This window comes from Stigmatopora nigra, chromosome 8, assembly GCF_051989575.1.
Source record: "Stigmatopora nigra isolate UIUO_SnigA chromosome 8, RoL_Snig_1.1, whole genome shotgun sequence".
NCBI lineage: Eukaryota > Metazoa > Chordata > Actinopteri > Syngnathiformes > Syngnathidae > Stigmatopora > Stigmatopora nigra.
In genome coordinates, this window is record NC_135515.1 from 8,291,838 (window position 1) to 8,306,942 (window position 15,105).

At 38.4% G+C, this 15,105-nt stretch overlaps 1 protein-coding gene across 3 annotated transcripts; it reads left to right on the forward strand.

Annotated features, from left to right (window-relative positions):
* Nucleotides 1–1,456: 1,456 nt before the first annotated feature.
* On the forward strand, nt 1,457–13,309 carry LOC144200709 (HHIP-like protein 1). Of its 3 annotated transcripts, XM_077722984.1 has the most exons (15): nt 1,459–2,655; nt 5,514–5,778; nt 6,021–6,300; nt 6,452–6,577; nt 6,690–6,833; nt 7,921–8,033; nt 8,385–8,525; nt 8,809–8,883; nt 9,041–9,167; nt 9,273–9,418; nt 9,715–9,796; nt 10,035–10,117; nt 10,301–10,373; nt 10,695–10,919; nt 12,017–12,484. In XM_077722984.1, exons 1-15 carry the CDS (start codon nt 2,347–2,349, stop codon nt 12,345–12,347), a joined length of 2,520 nt encoding a protein of 839 aa, XP_077579110.1. In that variant the 5' UTR covers nt 1,459–2,346; the 3' UTR covers nt 12,348–12,484. The 3 variants fall into 3 exon arrangements, with proteins under 3 accessions (XP_077579109.1, XP_077579110.1, XP_077579111.1); XM_077722983.1 differs by lacking the exon at nt 10,301–10,373 and having other exon boundaries at nt 1,457–2,655; nt 12,017–13,309; XM_077722985.1 differs by lacking the exons at nt 10,695–10,919; nt 12,017–12,484 and having other exon boundaries at nt 1,463–2,655; nt 10,254–10,349.
* Nucleotides 13,310–15,105: the final 1,796 nt, after the last annotated feature.

Here is a 15,105-nt window from a genome sequence, read left to right on the forward strand (position 1 = left end):
AATGTCTCCACCAACAGCAAATGATGACCTTGAATGATGACCCAGAAATAAGCAAGATAGTTGATAGAAATTACAAATTTCGCACAGTAAAAAAAAATCTTCATTATCTTGCTGATACAACCTCTTGCATTCATTGTTGCATTTCCAGTGTGATAGCATTAGGAAGAAAAAAACACGACCTCCGTTTTAAACCTTGAGAGTGACAACAATAATCATAATCTTGCAGTTGTTATGACCACCTGCTTTGGGGGAAACTCAAGATGCCCTCCATGATGCAAATCAACTATGTTTTTGTGGCTTCATAAAATAAAAAAAGAAATGCTACTGCCAGATAGAGACTGTATTTCTGACACTTTGTTTACCAAGTACCCCAGGACTTAAGTAAAATACAAGGCAGAAAATCAACAAAGGTCTGTGAAATCAAGTTCTTTAAACTATTAATAATTAGCGAAAACACAATGGTTTAATATTCAATATGACCCAAATGATATAGTACTTTTTTTATATACCAACCTTATAAACACTAATGCACTTTCAGATAAACATTCTATTTAGGAGAAGTGCACTTAAGACAAAATGTTTACTGAAATTTTGAGATCATCTTGTTTGGTCATTTAATGCCATTGCAGTCATCTTTAAGTAGATTTGTGATAGTATATACAATTGATGACAGCAGTATTAAAAAGAATGTGTGTGTTTATCTTTCCAAAACAGTTACTCTGCATCCCACTTACTCCAAGAATAAGCACAATAAAAGTGTGGGTGTATGTGGTTTTACGTAAGGAAAAAGTTGCGTCCATCTTTCCAGTAAACGCACCTGGCACCAAGCCATGGATTAAGTACCTCTCCGAGTGCAAATTGATATGGTGTCTTGCTGTCATCCTTTCAGATTATAACTGGGGGCAGTGGGCTTTAATGTGACCCAGATGGTCTTGTCATACCACATACAGTACATACTCTTTGATCTCTTGTGTAAAGTGAAATGCTCCAAATAAAAAACACTTTATTGTGCACTTTTTATTATTCACACAAAAACAGAACTTTTCACTTAATGGTAACGATAATACTTCTACATGCTAAACTGTAAACGGGGTTCAGCATCAGGATGAAGACACATAACATCTACGTGATCTTTCGTTGCAACTATTGCCACATTCTACATTTGAAGCAGTTCCAAAAGAGCAAACAATAAAACGCAAAACTATTTGTTGCTCATTTCTTAATAAAACACAGGACTATTGCTTCAAGACTCCACTGCCTTCTACTCAAAAGACACATCCTGATTCAGCACACACGAGCATGTGCAAACACGCTTGTAGGCGAATGCGTCTGCCTGGAAATGACAGAGACAAGAGAGGAGGTCTGGGAATGCTGAGGAGGGTAGAAATGGGGAGGGAGGGGGAGATGGAAAGTTGCAACTTCAGGGCAACGTAGACCACATGCTATGAGCTGGAATGTTTGTGTCTTAGTAGGCGAGCAAAGGGATAGAAGGGAGAAGGAGACTGTAGGTGGAGGAAACAGGCAAAGTGGGAGGGATCTCAAGTGAGCTGCAGCGTGGCTCGCTCAATGTCTGAATGAAAGGAGCCCTCTCTCTCCAGCTCTCTGGATGGATGGTGTTTGTTGAGGGCAACGAGCGGCCACATGTCTCGGAGAAAACAAAATAGAAATAGGCGGTTTGAAGACACAAGGTGACCTTGGGATGAAGGAACTTTCATGGTCTTTTTCAACCTCCTTTGGAACACTTGAGTACATCGATGTCATGCAGCAGCTTTCGTAAGGATCATTCAGCATTCTGGAAAATGTTTTGGAGAGTTTGTTTACAGTGGACATTAGGAGGAGAACATTGATTCAAGATTGAAGATCAAGGTTGAATCTGGTACAGTCAGGACTTTTGGGGAAAACACTGACTACGCTGCAGCAGATGCACAGAAGACTTCCAAAGGAAAGCACTGGACCTTGATTACTGGAATCTTTTTGTTTGTTTTTTTGTTTTTTTTTTACTGTTAGGATAACCTCTTAGTGCAGTGTATATAGATGCTCTGTTCAACTGATCCTCAGTAAGTTGTCAGACAATTTGCAGACAGGTGTGAAGAGTGGTCAGTTTGTTTGATGCACACACACAAGACTCCAAGAACATCAGTGCTTGACAATCAACTGTCAACTGCCTTAACCTTTTTGGAATGTTGGAGTTAAAAGATGCACTTTTTTTCTTATCACGCATATTTTCATGACCTTCGTGCTTTTATTTACATCTAACTTTATCTTGCACACTTAGTGATCATCACTCCGAATATTAGAAAGTTAAGTCAAAACCTACTGAATGTACTGAATACTTTCTTTTTAAAAATGACCATACCAAAATGCAACCTGACTCAACTCCGCATCCAGGGATGGAATTCCCGTCATTTTCTTCTTTGCATTCTGCTGCTGTTCATCCAAGTCAGGTGGGGGGCCTGTCATCCTCAGTGTTTGGATTACAAACCACCTTTTGAGCCCCAACAGCCACTACTCTTCTGTAAGGAGTATGCCAAGTTCGGATGCTGTGATGATGAAAGGGATCATCAGTTGTCCGTCAGGTTTTACACCATCATGGAGCACTTTGATCATTCTGGTTATGTCACCTGCGCAAGGTTTATACGCAACCTCCTCTGTCAGGTAAGCAGTAGCTCTCATGTGATTACAATTATGTACTTGAAAATCGTTTGGAAACCACACATTTGTGATTTCCTACACCTCTAACCTCAAAACTGTGCAATAAAGTTGTTAACTATACACCAGTTCTTTTGTTTTGCCCAAATAGTTTTCAATATTAACATCCTTACATTGCACTGAGAGGAAAGAAACTATACATCATATTACAACTAAGTATGTTTATCCAATGAACCACATCATTGTTTCCATAAATGGTCTATTCTTTTTCATTCATATCATTTTTTTATCATTAGAGGAATGAATCGCCACATAAAAATGCACGTTACAGCAAATTCAGGGGCAGCAAACGTAGCCTCAATGGCACTAAAGCAATAAAGGCTATTTTAAAGAGAATGACTCATACTGCACCAGTCTGCGGCTATTTCCTCACAAAACACTTGCAACCCTGATAAACAGCTGTCTAATTCAGCCTAGTTACATTTAGGTCTTCTTTCTGGGCTTAGGGGTTCTAGATGGAGCCTTGCACTTCCAACTCCCATAATTTGCTTTCTGGCAGAATGAGCCATGAACCCAGTCCCGCCTGGCGATTACATAATTCAATCCTGTTGTGCAACTCAGACTCTACTATAGGAAGTGTGAATTCAACAGTGTCCAGTGCGATAGAATGTAACACACACACACACACAATTCTAATAAAAACAACACAATGACAGAACCATGTCTCCTTAAGTATATGTTTCAAACACCCTGCTAATTACAGTGTGAAGAGGTGCTCTTAGAGTAGGAGTGAGTTTTAAAAAAGGCAGTTCAAACAAATGGCAAGTAATGATTATGTATTTAATGACCCCCACGCGATCCCAAACTGAAAAAAGGGTCTATTGAAATTGAGTTTGCTCACTTCCTGAATAATTCTTTTGATTTGATGAAGACAACAAAGAGTCCTTATTTCAGCCACACTAGGAGCATCCTGGCACTGATATCAATGAAAGCAAAAGCGATCCCGCCAACTTAAAAAGGCAAACAAACACCCACATCCTCTTCTAGCCAGGGAACAGGATATATCAATTTCCTCATTTAGGAATGAAAAACATCAAGCCGCATAAGATATTCAATTAGATTACAGATACATTGAAATCGAGATACATTGGTACTGAAACAATGGAGACAAAAAGCCTGAAATAACTTGTCACAGAAGATTCTCTGCAAGTTGAAATGACCATGATATTAGTACAAACACATACATTCAATTGTCTGTTATTTATTTTATTGTGATTTGTTTAAAATCCAGACAAAAAAAATGCTGAGGGTCTTTCCGTCCTTGTCTTTTTCATTGTTTGTTTGGTTAAACTGTTGCACTAGGTCACTGGTGTTGAACTAATTCCATAAAGCACTATCTAATTATGCTGTTATAATTTTTAGTTGATATTATTCATATTTTGTCTAATCAACCACCAGCCTGAAATTGATATCCTAGACTTTTCAGTTACTTTTCTGTGAATGTGTACACTTAATGATGCAGAATATTTAAATAGCAGACACAAACACCCCCCCCCCCCACCCCACCAAATAATGCATAGATTTTATGCACCCAAAACAAATAAATGCTGAAATAAACAAATGAAACCCTCCCATGAATACAGTGATGTCATTATTACCCCCAAAAAATAAATAAAGAAGTGAGGTAAATGCACCCAGACGATGATACAATCTTTCTTTACCATGCAATAAATATACGACACTGTCATTAACCAAAATTGTTGTTCGTCATCCTTTTATGATGAACAATCATGAAATATGGGATTTAAGATTCAGAAAAGAAAAGTCCAGTTCACAACCTCAACCACGCCACAATTTAGATTTTGTGTTTCCGTCTGTCTTTCTTTTACTCTTTTGGGTGTGGTTGTGTGAGTGGTTTTGACTTAATAACCGGCTGAACCTTGTCTTGGATCCATTTATACCATCCTACACTTACACAAGCACACACGCACACACATATAAACATGAGTCAAAGGCCTGGTTGGATTTTGGTGAGGCAGCTGCAGGGAACAAACTCACACATCCTCTATTTATGTTCATGTACTAAATTTCATTCCCAAAGTGTGGTACATTGTCACCATTACAGTGCTTCTGTAAAGAAATGCAAAAATCCTAATAATGTGTGTATCTTTGAGACCTTTTAAGAAATATCACCACATGATAAACAAAATAAATGTTTTCAACGTCATGTTCAATTGTTAGAAGTTTGGGCATTTTTTGTCCTCTTTCAGTGTATGTAGTGGAAAAAAAACATGATCCAAAATCAACATTTAGTTATTTCTCTGCCACAGCTGTTTGCATAATTTAATATAAATAGCATAATAAGGTCATTCATTCATTTATTATTGTTGCAGCATGAAGCCAAATTTTCTGATGCAAAGTATGACATCATTGAGTTAATTGAAAAACATTAGAAAAGCAAATGGCTCAAAACATACTATTAGTAAACTTCTTGCGGTATGATTCATTTTGCCACATTGTTTATCTTTTTCTTAATACTTAATGGACTTAAAATTACTATCTTTAAAAGTCTCAATGAACTATACTAAACCTATTAAATTGTTGATCATAGCTTGGAATATACTATAGTACTTTATTCATGCCCTATGGAGGAAATTCACTTGCCAGCACAGCACAGACAAACATAGAAATATAAATAAATAGCAGTCCACATACTGGCATAATGTGTGGAGAGTGGAGGAGTATTCCTGTCACTAAAGATTGTTAAGATTCCAAATTTAGGAATCTGAAGGTTTTCAAGACTTTTGCAAGGAGTTATAGAACCCATGAAAGTAAGCATTTCCCAAATTTCTAACCCTGTGCAGGAGTGTTCTCCATATGCCGCCCATCTGTATGATGCAGAGGATGCAAACACACCTATGCGCATTTTGCCTGGACTATGTGACAACTATTGCAATGACTACTGGCACCAGTGTCGATACACACTGAGTCTCCTCCTGGAAGACCAGGGGAACCCAAGGCAGTATGCAGATCTGACTACTGCACTGGAGGAAGATCACAAACTGTTCTGTGAATTTTTGGTGCTGAAGGACAAACAGTACTGCTACCCCAATGTTTTGACAAATACTGGTATGTATTCACTAGCACAGAGAACCAAAATATGTGTGAAGTATCTAAAGCAGATAATATGTCTTGTTAAATTCCTGTTCCGTCATAATGTGGAATTAAATAAATAAAAACAGGAGGGATAAAAAGTTAACTCAGACAGTTAAAAACAATCAGTTTCTGTGGAGGAATCTTTTGAACAGTTGAAAATATCTGCCAAATATGCATACCTTGTTTAGACTTTTGCACTTTTTGTGGATCTCCAGAACTGAATGCTAACCTGGGTGTTGTTCGAGAGGACGCCGATGGATGTCTTGAGATCTGCTTGGAGGAAGTTGCAAACGGGCTGCGAAACCCGGTGGCCATGATCCATGCAGATGATGGAACACATCGTTTCTTTGTAGCTGAGCAGCTGGGCTATGTGTGGGTCTATCTGCCCAACGGCTCCAGGATTGATCGACCATTCCTTAACCTGACACACGCTGTCCTGACATCACCTTGGGCTGGAGACGAAAGAGGATTTCTTTGCATGGCCTTGCATCCAAAGTGGGTATCCTAACATTCTATGTAGGTAGCGTCCAAATGCTTTAAATTCCTTTAAAGTAAATAGACAATATTATATATAATATATATAATAAAATAACAATTTCTCAAGTCCACAGGTATATATGTGATTGCTTTGTTTAATTATTTCTAGGTTTACCACTGTCAGAAAAGCTTACGTTTACTATTCAGTGTCCGTCAAGAAGGAGGAGCGTATTCGCATCAGTGAATTCACACTGTCAACATATGATGACAACCAGCTTGACCACTCCTCAGAGAGGTGAGAAGAGAGGTCATGTAAAATTTCAGTCAATATTTGTACACCGTGAGCTTGACTACACATGCATAAATATGACTTGAGTGCATTCTCTTGTGTCCTCTCGGTACTGCAGAACCATCCTGGAGGTGGTTGAACCTGCATCTAATCATAATGGGGGGCAACTATTGTTTGGCCATGACGGATATTTATACATCTTCATTGGGGATGGTGGTCGAGCTGGGGACCCGTTTGGAAAATTTGGCAATTCGCAGAACAAGTGAGTGTTATTATACTAATTTGTGTCTCAAAATTGTGTGTTGTAGATTTTCAGTGTTTTTTCTAGTTACCACTGATACTGAGTAGTAAATACTCTTGCTCTCTACAAATTGCACCAAAGGAGGACCTGATCAATATACAGTATAGATGATATGTTGTGTATCCTACTAGTGTTTTTTTTTTACTTGTAACAATTTCGAAACAATTTAATGTTACTATCTCAGCAACCCTTTGTCGTTTTAAGTAGATCAGAGGAATTCGAGACAGGCAGGCAGATAGATGCATGGATACGCACAAGCATGCACAAACACACATATAATTACCAAAACCTTTTAATTTATGATTTTGTTTTTGCATGTGAAATGGATTTTCCCAATAATGAAAGGTTTGGTAAATGCACATTTAAACAGAGGGGTTTGTTACCTCCACAAGGTTAACGATCATGCTGTCATCATTCTCTCTAATTGCCATAAACCACAGAATTTCCAGGCAAAGACAGCTAATATGACTCATCTGTTTGTATTGAAAGTCACTAAACAATTTCACCACAAATAACAGGCAAAAAAAGTTAATGTCACCAGACATATTTTTAAATGATGGGTTGGAAATATGTTGACAAATTTCACTTTCATGCTTTATGATATCCTTCATGATTAACCACAGTCTACCATAACCATTGGATAACAAAAACAAACATTCTTCATAGTTCAGTGATTGCAACCTGAAACCACTTCTTCAGAAAGCTACAGTTAAGCTGTCTCTCAGTAGCTGTGTTGACACGTAGTTTGACTCTGTTGGGAAAGAGACAGAATACATTTGTCCAAGTCTAATATTGACACTACACATTGCGGGCTGCCACGCTTCGGCATTTAGAAGGCTCTGAAGCGGGAAGATTAAGGACAGAGAAAATCCTACTGGAAGTGGTAGGTGAAGTGTATTTGAAACAGTTTGTCCATAAGAATTCATCAGAAGACTGGCATGATTGTTGGTGGAGTGGTCCATTGCGAGGGATGAAGAACATGCTTTGTGAAAGTAGGAAAATTGCTTATTTTCACAGACCTAAAGAAGTATCCCTGTTTTTTTTTTAGGTCAACACTCCTTGGCAAGGCACTACGTGTGGATATCAATAATAATGATTATGGTGCTCCATATAGAATCCCTTCAGACAACCCATTTCTGGGAGAGAAGGGGAGCCGTCCAGGTACATCCTTAACAGTCATAAATACTTATACTAGTTAGAGCTGGGCGATAAAATGATAACGATCATTTTTGCCAAACAACTTTTGTTAACAATAATAATAAAACCTTTTGAATGAGGAAAACAATGTATTTACTTATTCACAGAAGGTTGAGATTCCAAATTTGAATGACAAAATATCTGACATTATATATTGACTCATTTGTTTTATCATGATAACAATTTTTGTCATATCGCCACGGCCCATTTTTATGACTAACTTTATATACAATTTGATGAATGCATTGATATGGTAAAGTTAACTGCTGCATTCAATTTGCAGCACTATGTATTTATGTAAATGTTTCCTTCCAGAGATTTATGCTTATGGTGTGCGCAACATGTGGCGTTGTTCCATTGACCGTGGAGACCCGAAGACAGGCTTTGGTCGTGGCAGAATGTTTTGTGGTGATGTTGGGCAAAACAAATATGAAGAAATAGACATCATTGTGAAAGGTAATTTAAAAGTTTTGTTTTCTTTACTGTTATACAGTGTCAGTTAAAGAAATTATAGCTTTGTGGTTATGAGCGTCATCATTTTTGATGGAACTTTGCCATAGACTGTAGAGTTGTGGTTTTAAACCACTCTTTCTGCAAAGCTCCTTTGATAGGAGTACTAGTAATCATAAGACAATTTTTTACAAAGAGGAAATATCTTCCAAATGCAGATTTTAGCAGTAATACAAGAATATATTACTTGAAAATAGGATAATTAATTCACAATGTTATTGTTTTCAAGGAGGCAATTATGGATGGCGAGCAAAGGAAGGTTTCAGCTGCTATGATCGCAGACTTTGTCGTAACTCATCGTTGGGTGAGGAAACTTATTTAACTTTTATATAAGAGTGTCTCTCTCAAGAATTATCTTATGTTAACTATGTTCCTCCTCTTTGGAGAAGTGGCCATCTTGTAAAGGTGGATGACAAAATTGCAGGAGAGATTGGTCATTTTTCTTTTTTTTTTTTACACAGATGACATCTTGCCTATCTTTGCCTACCCCCATAAAATGGGCAAATCAGTGACAGGGGGATACATCTACAGAGGTTGCCAAATGCCCAACCTGAATGGACTCTACATTTTTGCGGACTTCATGAGCGGGCATGCAAATCTGACTTTTTCTCATGTAGAAATGACCCTGCAGATTGCATAAAAGTGTGTAAAAGTATGCAATACCACATGTATTTCTCTCTTCTTCCTTTTTAGGCGACTGATGTCCTTAAGGGAAAATTTGACAACAGGTGAATGGCAGTACAATGAGATTTGTATGGGAAAAGATCAGACCTGCAGGTTCCCCAAACTCATCAACAGTTATTATAAATACATCATCTCTTTTGCTGAGGATGAGGCAGGTAAGTAAACTCATTTGCATTATGGTAAAAAACATACATTAAATTCCAGAAATTTGACAGTTGTATAACTGGAGTGAAGGTCTGTCTATGACTGACTGAAAACTAAAGTAGATTTCCAGATATTACTCCTAATTACAAATCAATGGGTGTTGATAAATATTATCATCATTGGCATTTTGAACTTAACTGGATTGATAGAGATTCTTTCCAACCCATGGAAACAAATACACAAATATTTATGCTCATGTGTTTTCCATTCTATATCTCACTTTTTTGACTCTGTGTCATCCATTAAGGTGAATTGTACTTCCTTGCTACTGGTGCTCCAAGTGCAACAGTTAAAGCAGGAGTGGTCTATAAAATAATTGACCCCTCCAGGTAAATCACTCTCACAAGTCTTTTTTATTTCTTTGTTGTTGTCCCATTATGAGACCAACTCTATCTTACCATATTTATGATTAAAAAAATTGTTTATCATCTGCACTATATGCTCTAAACAAGTGAACATTTTAATGAACGTAATTGGTGAACTTCAGTAACAGATTTAACTCAATTAATGTCTATTGTAATTCAAAGAGCAAATGTATGTACCTGTTTATCCTCATCTTTCTTGTAGGCGAGCGGCACCAGGTAGATGTAAAGTCAAGCCCTCCCCAGTAAAGATTAAGGGAAAACTTGTTCACTTCCATCCCCAAGAAGGTAAAAGAATCCTAAACACACTCACGCTTGCTTTCTTTTCGCCATCTTCTTTCTTATCTTATCTGACCTATTGGTAGTCTCTATTAGGAAGTACTTTTTTTTTAAATTTCGGAAAGTTCCCAATTTTTATTCACAGGATGGCTGAATAACAACAAACTTTTATTCCCGTACCATTTTGATTAGAAACTGGGCGGCCCAGGCGAAGAGTGGTTAGAGGGTTGGTCGCAAAGTTCTATGATCGTGGGTTCAATCCAAGGTTGGTCCTCACTGTATGGAGTTTGCATGTTCGTCCTAGGCTTGCGTGGGTTTTCTTTAGGCACTCCTGATTCCTCGCACATCGCAATAACTTAGAGGGTAGGCTGGTTGAACCCTTTGTCCCTAGGTTTGAGTGTTGGTTGACGTCTTTTTGTGCCCTTCAATCAATCGGCTGGCCACCAAAATCAGTCTTGTATCAAATCCTTAGTGGCACCAAAACCCTTTGAAAGGCCATGTTGTCTAATCAGTCTTTTCAATGAATGAATGTATATTTTTAACCATTAAAAAGATAACCATTTATACTCCTTTTTATATACGGCAGAATTAGTCATCGACAAGAAGCCGGCCACTACTCCTGTTCCCACGACAACTGCAAGAAAAATACCCCCAACCAGAAAAACAATTACAAGAAAATTTACAACACTGCCTCCAAGAACAAAAGCCACTCCACTAATACCTGCAACGACCAGAAAACAAAAACAGATGACGGCTCCAACAAAACGAACAACATTTGCTCGCACCACTGTGGTCAAAGCCACACCCACCGGTAGGATTTCTAGTACACCCATCTACCAAAATAAGTCCATTATCAGCACTAAAATTCAATCCACTAGTCAAAGTGTGCACATCAGTGACAAAGCAGGCACTTTCTTCAGTGCCACACTAACTTTATTCTACAGTTTAACACGCTATTAGTGATTTAATATGGGATGCTTCTCAATTTTCGAAGTGTTCATTGTTTGCAGTTGTAACCTGCCTTCTATTCGTATTGCTAACACCTGGAAAACTTAAATGGATCTCAGTCACTTCTTCCTTTTTTTTATAAAGTAAATCACTCACTTTGACACCTTTCGAACCAGCGGTACGGATAATGAATGAATGGATTTAATAAAGAGTAATAAATTTAAGGTATGATTGTGAGCGTGAATGTTTGTCCGTGTCCTTGTGCCTAGTGATTGGCTGGTCACCAATTTAGGGTAACCCCCCCTCCTGATGCCCATAGCTGGCTGGGGTAGGCTCCAGCACCCCCATAACTCTTGTAAGGGTAAGAATTATGTAAAATGAATGATTGAATTTTTTTTTATCTTTAAATGTTTTTAACAAACTTTTAAAAGACAATCATAAATACTATTTCCTTTAATTCTGCTAAATTGCATTTTGATTTTGTTTTGAATGACTCATTGTCCTTATTATTGACAAAGAATAATCAGTATGAGTGATACAATTTGCAATCATCTGAATTGTTTCCCAATTATGGGATATGTTCACGTTATAAATCTAGTGGTTGTAGTAGCTTTACTATACAAGTACGAAGAAGCTGCTGTTATCTGATTAAGTTGGAGTGTAAAAGTTGCTTTCATTTCCTTGCCTTTAAACAGCTTGCGGCTGCTACACAAATCCCTAGCATGCTGTATAAATTATGCCTTTATATGTCAAAAATTGCACTACTTTAATTTAAATCAATTACATTGGCATTATTTATTTTTAATAAATGTTTTTTGCATCAGACTCAGTTTGGACAATGATCCTTTTGTGTCTGTGTTCACGTGTTTCTATCAGCTTCATCACTTTTTAACTATCACTATTTAAGCATTTCTAACTTCCAGTATGCAAGTAAAGAGGGTGATTCTCTTTCTCCCTCAGGTTATCGCGCGGCTCTCCACACTGCAGCCTACACTGGGATTCAAACCCCAACTGTCACTTCATCCCGGAGACACATAAGACCCCCTCGACCTCACCCGACTTCCCCGTCCCGACCAATAACCTACGCTGCTCCTCGTACCCCTCTGACAACAAGGAAAAGCTACATGGCTTTAACCACGTCATGTTATCCAGAGCATCCCAGAGGTTTGACAACACCACGTCCAGCATACTGGAACCCAAAGCCTACATCCTACAAACCCCAGAGACCCCAGATAAATACCACTCAGACAAAAACACAGCAGGGGAAACTCGGGTTAGGAGAGAGGACTAACAACGCAGACGGGCAAGAAGGAAACCAAGTGAACAAGCGGCCGAGGGGAGGAAACAGAGGTTACGGTTTTAAAAGTGTAAGAGGAGATGGAAGGATACGCGTCGGCTCGGTTCGTCTGGTAAGCGGCGATGGTCTATCGGACCGAGGCCGAGTTGAGATCTTTATCCGTGGGGAGTGGGGGACTGTGTGCGATGACCTTTTCACCACTAAGGCAGGTACTGTAGTGTGTCGACAGCTCGGCTTCACGATGGCAATAGCTGTTATAAAGAGGGCCGGGCTGGGCCAGGCAGACCGCAGCGTCAGGATCTACTTGGATGATGTGGAGTGTGAGGGCGGGGAAAGGACATTGCTTGAGTGCAAGCGATCCAGAGTTGGGAAGCACAACTGTTCACATGCAGAGGATGTGGGGGTTATCTGTGGTTAACATCAATGGGAAAGATGTGCATGTGAGAAAGAAAGGACTGTATCATAGGAGTCATAAAATGGCTTTCAGGTTCAATAAATACCAGGTCGATATTACATACAACTCAACACATCACAACTGATCCACTTCTAGTAACAGGTCGTAACTGTCATTTCAAGTTCGTCATCTGGAAGAGTGCACAATGGATATATATGGAATAAAACAACGAACCCAGAATTGTGAGCCCAAACCATTAACCACTCGTCCACCAGGCTGCCATCCAATAAATTCATTCATGTATAAAAAAAATGATACATTTATTATAACATCTGTATCTGCTTTAGGGTAATCCATCAGAACTCGTTACTGATACAATAGGAAAACGTCAGCCAAAAGTTTACAGTCAAATGTTATCTGGGATGATATTTGTATTATTATTTTTTTTGCAATGTATATTCACCAGGTCTACCTTTTGTCAAGTTCAAATGTTATTTGTATTTTATGTACCAATCAAATTCCAAGAAAAAAGTAAAAATGCTGGACATTCTGTATTTTGAATGTAATTTCCACTTTTAACAGAGTTTGTGATATTAATAATAAGAAGTGCAAAATAAACTAAAGAATTTTCATGTGTGACGTGGATGTTTATCTATTCAAAAGTGCTATCAAAGAGATCGAAAACAAGTACTACTCAAATCAAATATTCACGAGGGAGAAGGTACAAATTGAGAGCTAATTATAATGCTCAATAGTACAGCAAGTGTACTACTGTAATACATTTACACAAACACACACAAAAGAGCCCTTATTACTTGAAGAGACGACTTGCAGCTCCGGCAAGCAACGCATGAGAGAGCCATAAGACTATATCCTTGTAACTGCCTGACCCAGATTTCTATTTAAGGATATTTTTTTTCTGAATGAATATCCGCAAAGATGCCAACATGGATTTTGTTTGAATGGGAATTTCTAGGAGCATTGTTTCTATTTTCAATTCATAACAGTTCAAAGCGAAAGTGATAGTTGTCACACTTGACTCTTTCAGATCATTTTTATGTCTCAAAATTATTGTTTTTAAAAATACCCCTCATGCTTTATTTAAGTATTTAAGTGATAGAAACAAGCAAAATGTTACTTTTTGCTTGAACTGTGTGGTTGTTGCTTTTGAAAAAAAGGTATAACTTCAGATTCAGTCACATGGAGTGCATTTTTGCTAAAAGATTATTCAGCTATAAAAATCTCACTCACTCACACCTAACTAATCTGCTGGCTACACAGATGGTAGTATTGCATGATGCTTGAGGCTAGTGGCAAACCGCTGAGCAACACATGGGCATACGCAATGGATATACAACAACGCACACGAATACACAATACACATTTGCACAATATTTGGACAAATAACCCAGATGGGGTTGATGTTTCTATATATGTATATTATATATACCTTACAGTTCTGGGGTTGAGGATTCAAGCCCAGGTGGGTCCTCACTGTGTAAAGTATGCATGTTTTCCCTGGGCTTGGGTGGGTAGCTGGGATAGGCTCCATCACCCCCCATGTTTGAAGATAAGAGGTGCAGAAAATGAATGAATAAATTGTATATACAATATTTCAATAATTTAGAGTTTCCTTCTGTGCAGGAAAAGCACTTTCTGTATCATTATCTCCACAGTGTTTGCAGTAAGCATGTTGCTCAGGTATGCACACTGCACCTTACAAACACTTAAAGTAAAAAAAAAAAAAACTGTGTACGCATTTTTCTTTTGTTTCTGACCGACAGATGGAAGGAGCGACTGCCAGCTTGTGTTCACTCTGCATGGACATACATGCATTACATTCCACTTTGAATGTCTAGTGTATAATTCATGTGACCGGATTGTGAATGTTGTTCACATGTTCAGAAAGCTTTCCACTGCCTGTCACTTCTGTTCTAGAAGCTTCCTTGCTTGCAGAGTGGAATGTTCAAACCGAAAAGGCAAGAAAATAGTATATATGCAGTTGACAAGTTAAGGTTGCATTGTGATCACAGAGGGTGAGATTGTGGAAAAATGGGAAAATAATGAATGGATGAAAAAAGAAAGAGCTGATGGAGAATGAGATGGACGGCAGGGATGATGTGGAACGTGGGAGGGAGTGATGCCCAGAAGGGGAGGGGGGTCTGAGAATGGGATGCTGCATTTCAGAGATAGCACAGAGTGGGGCTGCAAGAGAGAACAGAAGGATGAGAAGAAGCCATGCTGAAAGAGGGCATATTATGTAAACTATTAGAGAAATGGATCTGATATTACTAGCTGAATAGAATAAAGGCCTGAGGGAGTCTTTTTCTGGATTTGCTGCATGTCATTAAAGCAGTC